This window comes from Zootoca vivipara, chromosome 7 (assembly GCF_963506605.1).
Source record: "Zootoca vivipara chromosome 7, rZooViv1.1, whole genome shotgun sequence".
NCBI lineage: Eukaryota > Metazoa > Chordata > Lepidosauria > Squamata > Lacertidae > Zootoca > Zootoca vivipara.
The window spans coordinates 20126156-20141474 of NC_083282.1; the positions used below are offsets into that span (position 1 = coordinate 20126156).

Sequence of the window (15319 nt, forward strand, 5' to 3'; positions counted from 1 at the left end):
TGAAATTGAATAAAGCTTGGATCTTTATTCTCTTATAAGCATCATAAAGGTCTAACATAATTGTGCTTATGAAGAAGAGGGAATGTTGGGATATTCAACGCAAGAATAGTTTCTCTTTCGTAATCTCTAGGCTGTTTACTACAAATTCAATGAGGATAATTACTCTTGCTATCTTACTGTGGGCACTTTCTGAAAATTAAGGTGTATTGCTGAAGGTTTGGATTATTACCATTCTATACATCCATTTAGGAGTCTTGGCATGTGGGAGTTATCACTCTTCTAGGACCACAAGCCAACATTTTAAAATATGTTTAATCATTTTGATAACAATAGGTCTAGCCCAGGCATCCCCAAACTTCGGCCCTCCAGATGTTTTGGACTACAATTCCCATCTTCCCCGACCACTGGTCCAGTTAGCTAGGGATCATGGGAGTTGTAGGCCAAAACATCTGGAGGGCCGCAGTTTGGGGATGCCTGGTCTAGCCTATTGTAGGCAACTCTGTATCGGGAAATTTTTAATCCCTAATGTTTTACAATTTTTTTATGTGCTGTAAGCTGCCCAGGGTGGCTGGGGAAACCCAGCCAGATGGGCGGGGTATAAATAATAAAATTATTATTATTACTATTATTACTAAATGGATTGTCACCTATAACTCCCAAATTCTTTAGAATGAATAGAATCCTGTTTAGAGCAAATGCAGAGGAAGCATTCATTACATCTCAAGAAGCAAATAAAACATCTTATTTCTTGCAATTAATATCCCTGCTTCATACGATGCATATGAAGCTCTGCTATGAAAATAAAAGAGATAAGACAAGTCAGTCTCATGACCTATTGCATTGTTAACCCAGGGATGGGGAGGAATAAATGTTTTATCAGTCCATAAATTCGACTCAATCGTTTCGCATAGAAAGTAGTATTCTGTTGAAGAAGGCAGTCTTCCTCATTGGTATGGCTTCAGAAGTTTAGATCACCCCCGAATAAGAGACAGCAGAGGTGCCAGAACACTGAAAAGTATCAGGCTGAAGATGGGTTGTTTCCCAGAAGGGCCCTGCAAAAGAACACACATATATAATTACTCTAGAATAGGTTTCTAGTATTGTGAGGCGGTGAAAAAAAATCCCTTTCTGCACAGTTGTAGAAACCCCTTTCAGCCCTCTGTCCAACCCCAGTCATATTTATCCCATCCAAATAAGCCCCACAACGCTTTATAGCAGTTCTATACATGATTTCTCTCAATTAAGTTCCGTGAGGCTTACTCTCAGGTCTGTAGGTCTGAGAATGCAGCCTTAGCCTTTCCTCGTAGGAAAGTGCTTTAACTGCTTGGTCATTGGGCAGTAGTCGTTTTCTGCACCTTTTTCTAGCTCTGCAATATCCTAGCACACAATATTCCTAATGCACACACACAAGAGACTTCTATAATGGCATTATGGCACTCATCGTTTTTTATTTTCAATCCCTTCCGCTAGAAGGGCATATGGTCCCTTAGACTCCAGTGCATCACTTCAAAGCAGTGGAAGAAGAAGAAGAAGAAGAAGAAGCAGCCCAAGCCCAGATATGGCAGTCAACCAAAAGTTGCACGAAAAGATCAATGCACATTCTAGTCTATGCCACTGACTCAATACCATATAGGATATTCCAATATTGTTCACAGTATTACTTGTGAACATGGCCATTGTCATTTAAGAGAAATAAGGAAGTGTGGGGGGGGAGTTGAAAGTTCTGAAAACAGTGTACTTACAGAGTTAGGAGACTGATGGCTCTGAAAACCCTGCAGTAGGGGGGAAATGGGTGCAAATTATTTCAGCAACTCGGCCTCGGCACATTCATAGTAAGTCCTCATATGGCCTCAAGGTGCAGAGGTCTTCCTGTGTGTAGCCTAGGAGCCTTTGGCTCCTGATGGGACCTACCGGAGCCCAGAATTGCCCCTTTCTTGTTGAAACACAGTTCCCTCCAGATTTCAAAGATGTGGCACAGATTTTTGCCAAGGAGGAGTTTGGCATCATTCCTACACAGAAGTAAGGCACTTTCTTTTGTAAGGACATAGAAAACTGCAACCATGCGGATTGTTTAACAAAATTTACTCTTTAAGAATACACACGATCACAGACTTGTGGCACATTCCTATACTTGTTTATTTGTGAAGAAGTCTGGCTGAATTAAAGGCCAACAACTCCCATGAAAGTGTGTTTTAGGCAGCAATTCTAAGCACACTTACAGTGGGAAGTAAATCCCACTGAATTCAGTCAAGCTTACTTTTGTGTAGAGATATACACTTTTGTGTAGAGATATTAGGCTATTTGTGTTACCTTGTGAAACTATCCCAACACATGATAATAAACCAGTTTTAGTACTGGGTCGAGTGCTTCATAATTGATTACAGTCCCAGACAATTTAGGAACTTTGCTGATACTTTCAAAGTCATATATATATACTTTTAGAAATGCTTCCCAAGCCAAGAAGAAGATTAAAAGCTAATGCAGAAAGGTTGCTTACCTTGTTGGAACCATATGGCCTACTTCCGTATGGTGAACCCTATAAAAATGAGAAACCCATTATTTCTAGAAAACATGCACTACTATCTGGCTGGGGTGGAGAAATCACCTACTCAGTTATGATCCTCCTTGTGAACATTGGCCACTGATTCCAACCGAGGTTACAGCACCATCCTAGAAATGTACTCAGGAGAAAGCTCCATTGGGTTCACTGGAGTTTACTCCCAGATAAGCAGATACAGGATTGTCCCTCGCTTCTCAGCATCAGTGTGTAAATACTCTTTGGTTTTAAAAGTATTTAGTCACATATTTTGAAAGGGCGGGGGAAAGCCTAATTCATAAGGATGACATAGGCTTGAAATACAAATGAATTAAGCAGGTTTTCAAACTCTCTATCCTGAGAGAACTACTGCCATGCCTATTTTGTCTGCTGAGGAATATCTATGTATCTGGCATAAAACCCTTTTGTGTTGCCCAGTTTCACACTCGGTTCTCATGAACCACTGGCTAGGCCTGTTGAGTTTCATTGTAACTGGGAAAGATTAGGAGTGACGGGCAGCTTTGTTTTCTTTGCTGCCATTGGAAGGAGCAGCAATCGTGTTGACATCCTGCCCGCCATTTTGAATCCTCCAATCAACATGCAAGACCTAGCAGAATTCTGTGGCACTGTGAGGGGGACAGGGCAGTGGCGACAAAAAATAGCAAGGGTATTGTGAGAAAGCTGCCTTATTTTCCTTTGAGGTGAGAAAAAGAAAAATCTCCAAAACTCCCTCAGAAAAAAAATGTCTTCTGAGAAATTTTGACCCAGCTCTGAAAAGCATAAAGCTCATTGCCATATTATATTGAGAGGACAAAGCAATTTAGCATGGCTCCATGCTGATTTACTGAGAAGTTAGTTCTTGGTACTTTTAAATAAGAAATACATTGTTAAACAGTCCTTACATATCCACCATATTGGTTGCCTAGCCGTCCGCCACCATATTGGCTACTTCCATAGGGGTAACCCTAGAATCAAAACAGAAATGAGAATATATATATTGCAAACACCAATATTTTATTTGTTAATGCTGTAGAGAAAATTTCTGTCTTGTCCACCACCACGCTGGCTACCTTGGTTTCCACCATTTTGGTACAATCCTGGAAAGGAAAGCTCTGATTTTACCCACCACTCATGTAAAAAAAAAGAAGGCTCCATATATAGACCAAACTAAATAAGATGTTGGAGTACTGTGACAGGAGCTCCTGTGATGGTTTCTCTTTTTGCACTGGGGGAGAGGGTATAATCCATTGCCTCTGTAGAAGTTTCTCAATGCAACCCCTCTCCCCCAGTTGAAAGGGATACAGGCACAATATGAGTGCCTCCCAATCTCCACGACTCCTAGCCGCACAAAATTGGCACACTGAAATTGGTTACCCCACAAAATAGCCCTGAACCAAATCAAGGGCTTCAAGGCTACTTTTTGAAAAGCAAAAATATGTCAAGAGCTCCTAAGTCTAAATTCTGTTGAAAATTGTTCCTTACTTGTCCGTATCGTCCACCACCATATTGATTTTTGCCGCCATATTGGTTTCCTTGCCAACCGCCATATTGGCCGCCTTGGCTGCCGCCATACTGACCACTTCCTGACTGAGAACCCCGTAAAGAAAAAACAACAAGCCAGGTTTTTAATGCAATTCATGTGGTTGAAGTTTATTCCTTGTCCACCATAAGGGTGGGGTCGGAAGGACAAACACTTAGAAATAATGCCATTTACTGTATTCATATATTTTATGGGTAATATAGATATGTTTAAAATATATGCCACAACAGACTAGCCTCAAGCATTTAATAATTGACATGCTACACACAAAAGAATTAGCTGCACCCATGCTGCAAAAAAACAACAACAGAAGTTTTGGAAAGTAGTTCATTCACAAACAAACACAGATAATGCATCCATCTCATATAGCTTCCAAAACATAAAAATGAATACAGCAGGCAATGGGTACTTACAGTCATTCCACCTGGACAATAACACCCAGGCTGAAAAGAAAACACAAAACACTTGTTATATTTCTTTAGAGATCTTACTAGAATGCCATTTTTATGGAGGAGTTTTGTGTGAATTAAGATTGATCAATGATTTTTTACACTTTAAAAATCACAAAACGCAACACTGTATCGGGGAATTTTTAAATGTCTAATGTTTTACAGTTTTTAATGTGTTGTAAGCCACCCAGAGTGACTGGGGAAACCCAGCAAGATTGGGGGGGTATAAATAATAAAATTATTATTTATTATTATTCTGGACCCTAAAACTTCAGCTCTTAGTTCTTCTAAGATGCCTTTTTCCAAACATTGCTAAGGTTTCAGTTTTGATAGTCTTATTTGTATTTTATTGACTACATTAGATAGCATTGACTAAATTAGACAGCCACCCCGTTTGCACGGGGTCCATTTTCTTACAGATTCAGGTACGTGTTCAGCTGGCTTGTAGCTGAATGTATGCAATTACCAAGCATGGTAAGGAGAGAATGCTTACCTGTGCACCAGGCTGGCTGCCTCCAGAGTATGATGAGCCCTATATTTGCAAAAACAAACCAATAGGCTTTCATATTCTGAACTTGTCTATCTATAACTACACAAGAGTTTGCCAATTGCAGCCAGTAATTACAGTATCAATTGTGTGTGTGTTAAAATGCTTACCGGACGACCCTGCTGGCTTCCTGAAGGGGATGCTGAACCCTGTAATTATAAAGTGAAAACACAGGTAATATATATATAGCAATGGCTTTCTGATCTTTATACAGTATGCAGAATATGATAATAAAGCTTTATGATAAAATGAAGTGGCCATTATACAGTCAACACAGACTGGAAAAAGTCAGCTTAGATTGCGGAGGGTCAGAACCCCCAAAGTATTGCTATGAACTGACTCTAAAGGCTTTAAATGTGGAAAGGGTTTGGTAAAGGAATCAGGGGAGAACGATGATGGTCTGTGGTCCAGCAGCCCATTATTAATCGGCTTCAAATCCTGGTTAAGAAACGAAGTTAAATGGAAGCTCATTGGTCTCATCCGTGGTTGATAGTGCCAACATGTAATTTAATCATGGTCAAGGGAGAGCAGGATTTGTCCAGAGGCGGGGAAGGATCCCACCAAAGGAGCACACAACCCCACACAGCTCACTACCAATCTTTTAAGTGTGTTTAATAGAATGGCCCCATCAAATCTGCACCAACCTTGAGAGAGCCACTTTAGCTGCGTATAGGCAATTATGTTTTTGGACCAAAGGAATAAACTTTCTCCTGATTGTTGTAGGCCTCATCCGACAATGACACCTTGATCCATAGACATGACAGCGAAGGCAGGTCCATGCCACATGGAAAAAGCAACTTCCTATATTCCCATAATTTGTTAGTAATTATTGGAAGTAATACTATCATGTGAATGTATGCAGGTCACATCTCTGAAATGTGGCTATCTATACATGACCTTTCTGTGCTACTGTTGCTGTTATTTAATTACAGTATAGCTAGTGCCACTGGTGGACTCTGCCAATGTAAAAGGGACAAGAAATTAATCTATGCAACTAGTTTTGCAAAGTCTGCTGACGTATCTGCCATAGCACCATTGCCATATCGTTTTGATTGCCAGTTGTCTACTTCTCTCACTCACCTCTGCCCCCCAAATACCCTGGGAGTCAGAGAATGTATAGCCATGATAGTAAATAAAATAAATGAATTTGATTTAATACCGTCCATTGAAAGGCTAGCTTAGCTGCCTCTTCTGGCTTTGGGATGGAGACACATGATACAGCAACCTTGCTAAAGTTAAGCTGATCTGAGCCTGGTCAGTCTCTCCATAGACCACCTGGGAGCCCTATATATGCCTGATGCCTTGAATTTCATCATGGGAAAAAGTCAATATATTTATGTAATAAATAAATTAAAGGAGATGCAGATAAGAGCCACAATGTGATCATCTGTTTACCCGCAGAGCAGGCAAATGACAAACTGCACATCTGCTCAAAATATTGCAGCAAATTCATAAAATATCTAAGCAAATTTATAAAATATTAAAGCAAATTTATTAAATATTAAAGCAATTTATAAAATATTAAAGCAAAATTATAAAATATTAACATTTTGAACATTACCTGTCCATTATTATTTATTATTATTCTGGACCCTAAAACTTCACCTCTTAGTTCTTCCAAGATGCCTTTTCCCAAACATTGCTAAGGTTTCAGTTTTGATAGTCTTATTTGTATTTCATTGACTACATTAGATAGCATTGACTAAATTAGACAGCCACCCCGTTTGCATGGGGTCCATTTTCTTACAGATTCAGGTACGTGTTCAGCTGGCTTGTAGCTGAATGTATGCAATTACCAAGCATGGTAAGGAGAGAATGCTTACCTGTGCACCAGGCTGGTTGCCTCCAGAGTATGATGAGCCCTATATTTGCAAAAAGAAACCAATAGGCTTTCATATTCTGAACTTGTCTATCTATAACTACAGTATCTAAGCAAATTTATAAAATATTAAAGCAAATTTATAAAATATTAAAGCAAATTTATAAAATATTAACATTTTGAACATTACCTGTCCAGATTGGCTTCCTCCTGAGGACCCCTAAAAGCAATACACAAGCAATCAATTTCCGTGCTAATATGGCAAGATAACTATTTCTCTTTGTGTGGTTTCTCCCAGCCCCCCTTACTGTATGTTAATTTCTTACCTGTCCAATAGACTGGCTGCCTCCCGAAGAAGTTGAGTTCTGTAAAAGAGTAAGACGTGTTTGTTTCTATTCCTTTTAAAAAGCAACAACCAAGCAATCTTTGGGTGGTTTAGACTTCTTTTGGAAATCATAGAACGTCTATACCTCAATCCAGCTAGGTGCCATATTCTTACCTTCCCACCAGACTGACTGCCTCCTGAGGAAGAGATGTTCTGCAAAAAATTAGGAATGGATTGTTTCTGCTCCTGATGCTTTGCAGTACAGTTCTTTGGAAACAGGTAAATGTCTATATTCTGACCCAGCTGCATGCGTCTCTAATGCTGGGTGAGAGCAGCACCAATTTTCTTTGCATCCAGAGTTCCTTTCCTATGGCTCATGAGAAAGAGACTAGATCTACTGCCACCTGCGGTCCTACTGAACAGCTGACTGCTCCACTTGCTGATTTTTCTGACAGCAGTACGCATGGGCAGACCTATCTAGTGTGCGACGGGGGATCTTTAAAGATATGAATAAGGTTGCTCTATGGCCTGCTTGTCCAAGTTTTGGGTACATTCTGAGCATGCCATCCAGTATGGGCCACATTTCCAGCTTCCATTGAAAAAATAATAAGTTGTAGATCCAGAGATATGAGGCAAAACCACAGGAAGATTCTGGCCAATTGTTTAGCGAGATGCTAAGTCTGTGTCTGCCTCCCATTGTCTTAGGAAGGAAGACATAGCTATGATTGCCATACAGAGAAGCAGCGATAACCCCCTTTGTTTCCATCTTTCATAAACTGGTGGCTACAAAGCAATGCAAGGGGTAATTTACGATCCCCTCCTTGTCAATGCTCTTTATTTATAATCTAGCTGAAGGAAAACTGCCCAACTTATCCGCTTCCTAGATTTTAACAGGCTTCTAAAAATAAGTTAACTTAAGGCAAAGTATCTCATACAATCTTATGATTTCCAAGCCTGGTCCTGTATTTCTGATGCTTGAAGAAACCCTGTGGATACCAGCCCCGTTCTCTCCCCTTCGTCCTAAATCAAGATTCCCCTCCCACAGACACTGAACTCTAATGCAGCTTTACATTTTGGCTCCCCTAACCCAAGATTCTACTTTCCTCCATTCATTTTCTTAAAAATTGGATTCTTTAATTATAATGAGTGACTATGTATATATCTTCTTTCTTTCTTTCTTTCTTTCTTTCTTTCTTTCTTTCTTTCTTTCTTTCTTTCTTTCTTTCTTTCTTTCTTTCTTTCTTTTTCATAGTTCCTTCAGTGTCCTTGAAGAAAGCTTTTGCCAAAATGCACTGGACATTTTACACACACACACGCACACACACAGAGAGAATAATTTTGAGATCTCATTTCTTTATTTCTTTCTCTCTTTCTATCTTGTGTCTGATGTTACTGCATTTTTTTCTCTTGATTTGCATAGGCGGCAGATTTGCTTAATATGCAAAGTCGGCTGACCAGATTTGGAGAACTGCAGCATAGTATTTTGTTACTATTTCGCAGTTATCATAATGGTTCGTAACAGCTATTAGACTGAGCTGCAAACACATTCTGATAAACAGAAGAACACCAATTTTCAAGACCCTTGCAAAGATTTCTCAAATGCACGTCTCAGCTCCACGCATTAAAAGATGATCGCATCTTCGAAGTATATTTAAAGCATGATTATATCGGAATATTCTTTCTGCGACTAGACAAAAAGCCTTCTATTCAAATTCCAAATGTTCATGGACCAAACCTGTACTAGGGAGGAGCCAATGTTCCAATTATAAAAGCGTGTTCACTGTCAATGGTAAGAGAATTATAAACGGGAAAGGATTTTTTACCTTTCCATATTGGCTGCCACTGCCGTACGATCCACCCTGCCCATACTGGCTGCCGCTGCCGCCGCCATATGGTCCGCTCTGCCCATACTGGTTGCTGCTACCACCGTATGAGCCACCCTGTCCAGAAAACAATTATTATTATTACTTTTAAATAAGATGGTTTGTGACTGATGCACCATATCAAAAGATCCACAGCAAGCCACTCTCTAAGCAGAAATAAGCAGAAAATCCTCTTGGCCCTGCTAGTGCTTTTGATTCAAAGGAAAGCGTCCAACCACTACTGGCAATTTTTGCAGGTTTCCACCTCCTCCAGTCTCCAGCACCTCCTGAAAATCTCCTCTGGAAGGTCCAAGGAGCCTCTGGAAAAGATCTCCAGGGGCTGCTGGGGACCTGCATAGAGGAAAGGAAACTGGCAAAGTTATCTCCCAGTAGATGGCACCATTCAAGGCAACCCACACTTTTGTTTCCTTATGTATGGATTGGATCTAGGCTTCACTCCTATCCATAGCTGCCAAGTCTCCTGTATTTCCCGAGAAACCCCTGTTTTTCCAGCTGTTCCCAGCCGAAAAAACGGATTTTTTTTGTTTACCCCCCGGTTTATTCTGGCGCAACGGCCATTTTGGAACTGGGTGGAGCATGCTCAGAAGCGACTTTTGATACTGCTTTGCCCAGTTCCAAAATGGCTGCAGCGCGACTTCTGGTGTGGCGGCCATTTTGGAACAGGGCAAAGCAGCATCAAAAGTAGCTTCTGAGCATGCTCCGCCCAGTTCCAAAATGGCGACAGCGCTACTTCCGGTCCAGTCCCTTATTTCTCAGGCCGGAACTTGGCAGCTATGCTCCTATCATGGATGGGGAGGCTAATTTTGCACCTCCCACTTCAGTGCCACACTGTCCTGGAGGGTGCCAGTGGCTTCATCCAGGACAGCATGGAAGGATGGTGTTGGGGGTGGGGGGAAGCAGGGAGAGGGAGGAAGTGGCAGAAAGTCACCCCCCCACACACACCTTCCACCAGATACATCCAATGGATCAGAAAGCTTTGTGGGCAGATGGAAAAGAAGACCAAGTCCCTACCAGAGAGGAATGGCAAACCAAGCTGGTGGACTATGCCGAGATGGCAAAACTGACTGGAAAACTCGGGAACCAAGAGGACAAAAACTTTATAAAAGAATGGGGGAAATGGTAAGTTATTTAGGAGACCACTGTAAGCAGATGAGAACATTGGCAGAATTTTGATTCCACTTGTAGTGTAACGAATACCATGGACAATATGGATTGATATAAAAGTTAAGAGTACGGAAGAATATGCAGTTGTAAATGTTCAAAATGGGACCCCATGGGGGAGGAAGCTGTGAGATTCAGAGTAATCTCTGTATATGGATATATATTTGGATTTTTATAACTTTGTACTGGTAAATTCAAATAAAAATGTTTTCCAAAACACAACAACAACTTTGTGGGCAGAAGAAGGCAAAGTCCAGATGGCCTTATGCCATATTAATCACATCTATGTATGCTACTCTATGAATTTGTTTTTACCTGCCCATATTGGCTGCTTTCTTTATGGCTGCTTTCTATTATCAGGAGCAGAAATTAGCATATAAATGTTTTATTTTATTTTTATAGACCTGTTTCTGCTAAGGCATATGTTACCTAATATGCATACATTAAATGAGTTTTTACCTGTCCATATTGACTGCTGCCACCACCGTAAGATCCACCCTGGGGAGAAAACGCATATTATTATTATTATTATTATTATTATTATTATTATTATTATTATTATCCTCCTCCTCCTCCTCCTCATCATTTAAGAATAGCAAACCTTCCCTAAGATATTTTCAAGATTTAAGAGCAAAATAAGCATAGCATGTGTGTATGTGTGTGTGTATAATATTACTATGGCAGGTATTTCATTTATCTATTAACATAGTTCTTACCTGTCCGCTGCTGCTGCTGCCATATGATCCACCCTGGGGAGAAAATTCTTTATTATTATTATTATTATTATTAACATTATCATTATTATTAAATAATAGCAAACCTTCCCTAAGATATTTTCAAGATTTAAGAGCAAAATAAGCAGTGTGTGTGTGTGTGTGTGTGTGTGTGTGTGTGATATTACTATGGCAGGTATTTCATTTATCTATTAACATAGTTCTTACCTGTCCGCTGCTGCCGCCGCCGTATGATCCACCCTGAACAGATAACAATTACTACTTCAGATAAGGTTTATTTGTTGGTGCAATACCACATTACATTAGTATACAGTGGACGCTCAGGTTGCGAACGTGATCCGTGCGGGAGGCACGTTCGCAACCTGCAGCATTCGCAACCCACGTCAGCATGTCTGCACATGCGTGGGTCGCGATTCGGTGCTTCTGCACATGCGCAAAGCACGATTTAGTGCTTCTGCGCATGCGCCGAAAGCTGGAAGTAACCCGTTCCAGTACTTCCGTGTTCGTAGCAGAGCGCAACCCGAAAAGATGCAACCTGAAGCGGCTGTAACCCGAGGTGTGATTGTATCTGACATTAAGCTACTTTCTGTATTCAGGAACAGAAATAAGCATAACACTTTTACGATAAGACATCTTTGTGCATACTATCTAACACTATGGTACAGACCAGTGATTTTGGACAACAATTCCTATCATCCCTGTCCACTGGTCTTGCTAGCTAGGGGTGATGGGAGTTGTAGTCCAAAAACAGCTGGAGACCCAAGGCTGGGAAACACTGCCTTGGGTCTCCAGCTGTTTTGGGACTACAACTCCCATCATCCTTAGGTAGCAAGACCAGTGGTCAGGGATGATGGGAATTGTAGTCCAAAAGCAGCTGGAGACTCAAGGTTGGGAAACACTGGTACAGACAATGTCTCCAGATGTTGCTGGAGTATAACTCCCATAATTCATGGCCACTGGTTATGCTTGCTGCAGATAGTGGGAGCTGGAGTCCAGTGTCTGAAGACCCAAGGCTGAAGAACATTCACAGAGATTACATTAACAATATATATATAGTCAGTAAGTCATTCAGTAAAATATATACTAGTTTGGTACAAAAACTTAAAACATTTACATTGTCAAAACATGACCTAATCTGCACAAAGCTATAGAAACTCCTTAATATACAAATTGAAACATTAGACAATACAATTTATAAGCTAAAATCACCGCGGGGCCACTAATATATTAAAAGTAATATTAAATAATAAATAGACAATTATGTACAAAGTTTAGTGAGAAAGATACAGCTTGGTGTAGATGGGGTCAAATAAATTCATCTCCTTTACAGCTGATAGCTATCTCAGCTATATAATTTTTTCTAATTTTCCTGGCGGCAGTTGCAAAAAGTGCTACACGCCAGGTCACATACTTATCTATGTCTGCGAGGAGATAAAGAATCATGTCAGAAGGATTCTGGCCAGGGGACCTTGTCATTATAGGTGTCAAAAAGTGTTCTCTTGCTTCATTATATAAGGGGCAGCGTAAGATATAATGCGTAAGGTCCTCTAATGGTCTGCTTAAAAATATTTTTCTGAGAATGTAGGGAAAGTTCTTTGAGCTTGGTCACTGAGAGGTCATATTTGCCCATCAGTTGCCCATCAAATATATAGTAAATATATAGTAAAGTAAAGGACCCCTGACAGTTAAGTCCAGTTGCGAACAACTCTGGGGTTACAGCGCTCATCTCGCTTTACTGGCCGAGGGAGCTGACATTTGTCCGCAGACAGTTTTTCCGGGTCATGTGGCCAGCATGATTAAGCGGCTTCTGGCGAAACCAGAGCAGCGCACGGAAACACCGTTTACATTCCCGCCGGAGCGGTACCTATTTATCTACTTGCACTTTGACATGCTTTCCGTCACAGGGATTTGAACTGCCAACCTTCTGATCGGTAATCCCAAGGCTCAGTGGTTTACACCACAGCACCACCCACTATATAGATATAAAGTATATATTTACCTGTCCATATTGGCTGCTGCTCCCATATGATCCACTTTGTCCACCCTGAACAGAAAAGCATGTTACTTCAAAAAAAAGATTGTTTTTTTGAGATGCCATATGCTTAACACACATTGTGCAACTAATCGGGATCCATTTCTATCTGGTATTTGCAAAGAAACTCCCTTGGTTGACCTAGCTGGTGAACGATATTGGAGAAAAGGCAGGAATTCCAGCGCTGGGAATTCAGCTTAACATTACTGCCCTTCAGGTTAATGGAATGGACATCAAAGGTCTCCTAGTCCAAACGCCTGCTACAAGTTAACACCTCATGGATTTCTCCCTAGTTATCACCCACCTCATAAAAAAGGGCAGATCTTAAGGATTATGCAGGAACACAGGAGGAAAAAAATGCTCCTTCAATAGCCTACCGGTAGTCTTAAGCTATTTAGGTCTCTTTAGAGTAAAAGCAACACATTTAGTGGTGCCCAGAAACAAACAAACTGTTAGCTAGAGATGGATAAAATATGTTCAGACCAGCATTAATAATCTTGATACCATGTTCTGAATCTAAAAAGCTTTCAGATGGCAAATAATATAACAACTACCCGCTAGCCTAGCCTGGCTCTTACTAGAGCATAGATAATGCTATAGTAATGATATGTGCAATGTATATTATATGCATGTATAATTCTTTTACCTGTCCATATTGACTGCTACTACCGTATGATCCACTCTGTCCATATGGATGACCATAACCATATGATCCACCCTGTATTTTAAAAAAAGTCTTATTACTTATTACTACTTATTACAAACATTTTTTTATAAAAAAATAGGCAACCTCAATATAACTGCATAATAAATAAACTGCAGATAAATATTCAAAGCTGGGAGAATGTGAGAAACAACCATATTGGCAGTTGTCCCCATATGATCTCCCTGCCCACTGTCCAGAAAACAACTATTTCAAGAAATATTCTCTGATGCTGAAATAATATATTGCCGAAATATATCTGAACTCAGCTAATTTCTATAACCAGTACAGGAAATAAGCATAAAATGTATTTTTATTTTGTTTTTCACTCTCTCTCTCTCTCCATACGTTATATTACAAAAAAAAAAACATTTACCTGTCCATATTGGTTGCTGCTGCCGTATGATCCACCCTGAACAGAAAACAATGATAAATTGAAAAGGGGTTACTTTAATATATCTCAACTAACTTCCTATATTCAAAGGCAGAAAAAACCCACTAAACTTTTATCTATATAATAGCACACTGTGCATTACTACACACACACACACACACACACACACACACACACACACACACACACACAACACATATGCTAGATAAGAAAATACTTTTTACCTGTCCATATTGGCTGCTGCCATAGGACCCACTCTGTCCACCCTGAACAGAAAACAATTATTACCTTAATAATATTACCTTAGCACATGAGCAGTGCAATCCTACCACTGGCTAAAGGGGGTTAGGAAGGAGTACAGGTTTCTCTCCTTTGCTAGAGATGAACTTGGGTAGCAAAGGGGCGTGGGGGCTTCTGTTATGCCCTGTTACGTTCCTCCATGGGCATACAGGAACGGCTCTGCCTTATTTTGCAATCGGTAGCTGACGTTAGGACACAAAACAGAGGTTGAGCAGGGAAAAAGGACAAAGGTGGCCTTGGGCCCCCTTGATCCAAGGCCTCCTCATTTGCCAAATGGGCTCCTGAATTGAGCTCTTACCCTCTGTTAGCATGGAGCTGGCCTTACTTATCTCCTGCCCATTCCCCATGCAAACTGGGGAAGTGGGGATTAAAAACAAAACAAAACAAAACACCTAGCAAAAAAGAAAATCACACGCCGACACCATCTACTCTGGCCAGCACAAGCTGGCAGTGTTTTGGAAGTGGTGGCTATTCCATCACTATTCCAGTTCAATTTAGAATTGAATTCTAAGCTAGTTTTATGTGGAGGGTCAGAGTAATAAAAAAAATATGTATACCATATATATATTACATATAGTGAAGGTAAAAAGGTAAAGGACCCCTGGACAGTTAAGTCCAGTCAAGCCTGACTATGGGGTTGCGGCGCTCTTCTCATTTTCAGGCCAAGGGAGCCGACGTTTGTCCACAGACAGCTTTCCAGGTCATGTGGCCAGAATGACTAAACTGCTTCTTGCACAATGGGACACCGTGACCATGATGGAAACCAGAGCACATGGAAATGCCGTTTACCTTCTCGCCACCACTGCAGCACCTATTTATCTACTGCTAGGTTTATCGAACTGCTAGGTTGACAGGAGCTCACCCCGTTGTGGGGATTCAAACCACCAACCTTCTGA

The 15319-nt window shown here is 40.6% G+C and overlaps 1 protein-coding gene across 12 annotated transcripts in view; it reads right to left on the bottom strand.

The window, feature by feature from the left end:
* Positions 1 to 443: 443 nt before the first annotated feature.
* The window catches only part of LOC118088317 (hornerin), a 63609-nt gene continuing 48733 nt past the window's right edge, over positions 444 to 15319 (bottom strand). For 7 of the 12 annotated variants that reach the window (XM_060276704.1, XM_060276711.1, XM_060276707.1 and 4 more), the window contains 19 exons: positions 14106 to 14141; positions 13673 to 13744; positions 12994 to 13038; positions 11202 to 11234; positions 10977 to 11009; positions 10720 to 10758; positions 9040 to 9156; positions 7391 to 7429; positions 7218 to 7256; positions 7082 to 7111; positions 6896 to 6934; positions 5183 to 5221; positions 5019 to 5057; positions 4492 to 4519; positions 4019 to 4134; positions 3439 to 3501; positions 2498 to 2536; positions 1743 to 1772; positions 444 to 1052 (listed from right to left, as the gene is read on the bottom strand). In XM_060276704.1, the coding sequence (XP_060132687.1) occupies positions 972 to 1052; positions 1743 to 1772; positions 2498 to 2536; positions 3439 to 3501; positions 4019 to 4134; positions 4492 to 4519; positions 5019 to 5057; positions 5183 to 5221; positions 6896 to 6934; positions 7082 to 7111; positions 7218 to 7256; positions 7391 to 7429; positions 9040 to 9156; positions 10720 to 10758; positions 10977 to 11009; positions 11202 to 11234; positions 12994 to 13038; positions 13673 to 13744; positions 14106 to 14141 (957 nt within the window). In that variant the 3' untranslated portion in view covers positions 444 to 971. Of the gene's footprint in view, positions 1053 to 1742; positions 1773 to 2497; positions 2537 to 3438; positions 3502 to 4018; positions 4135 to 4489; positions 4520 to 5018; positions 5058 to 5182; positions 5222 to 6895; positions 6935 to 7081; positions 7112 to 7217; positions 7257 to 7390; positions 7430 to 9039; positions 9157 to 10719; positions 10759 to 10976; positions 11010 to 11201; positions 11235 to 12993; positions 13039 to 13672; positions 13745 to 14105; positions 14142 to 15319 lie in introns of all 12 variants that reach the window. The other 5 variants (XM_060276710.1, XM_060276706.1, XM_060276700.1 and 2 more) reach the window with 4 other exon arrangements.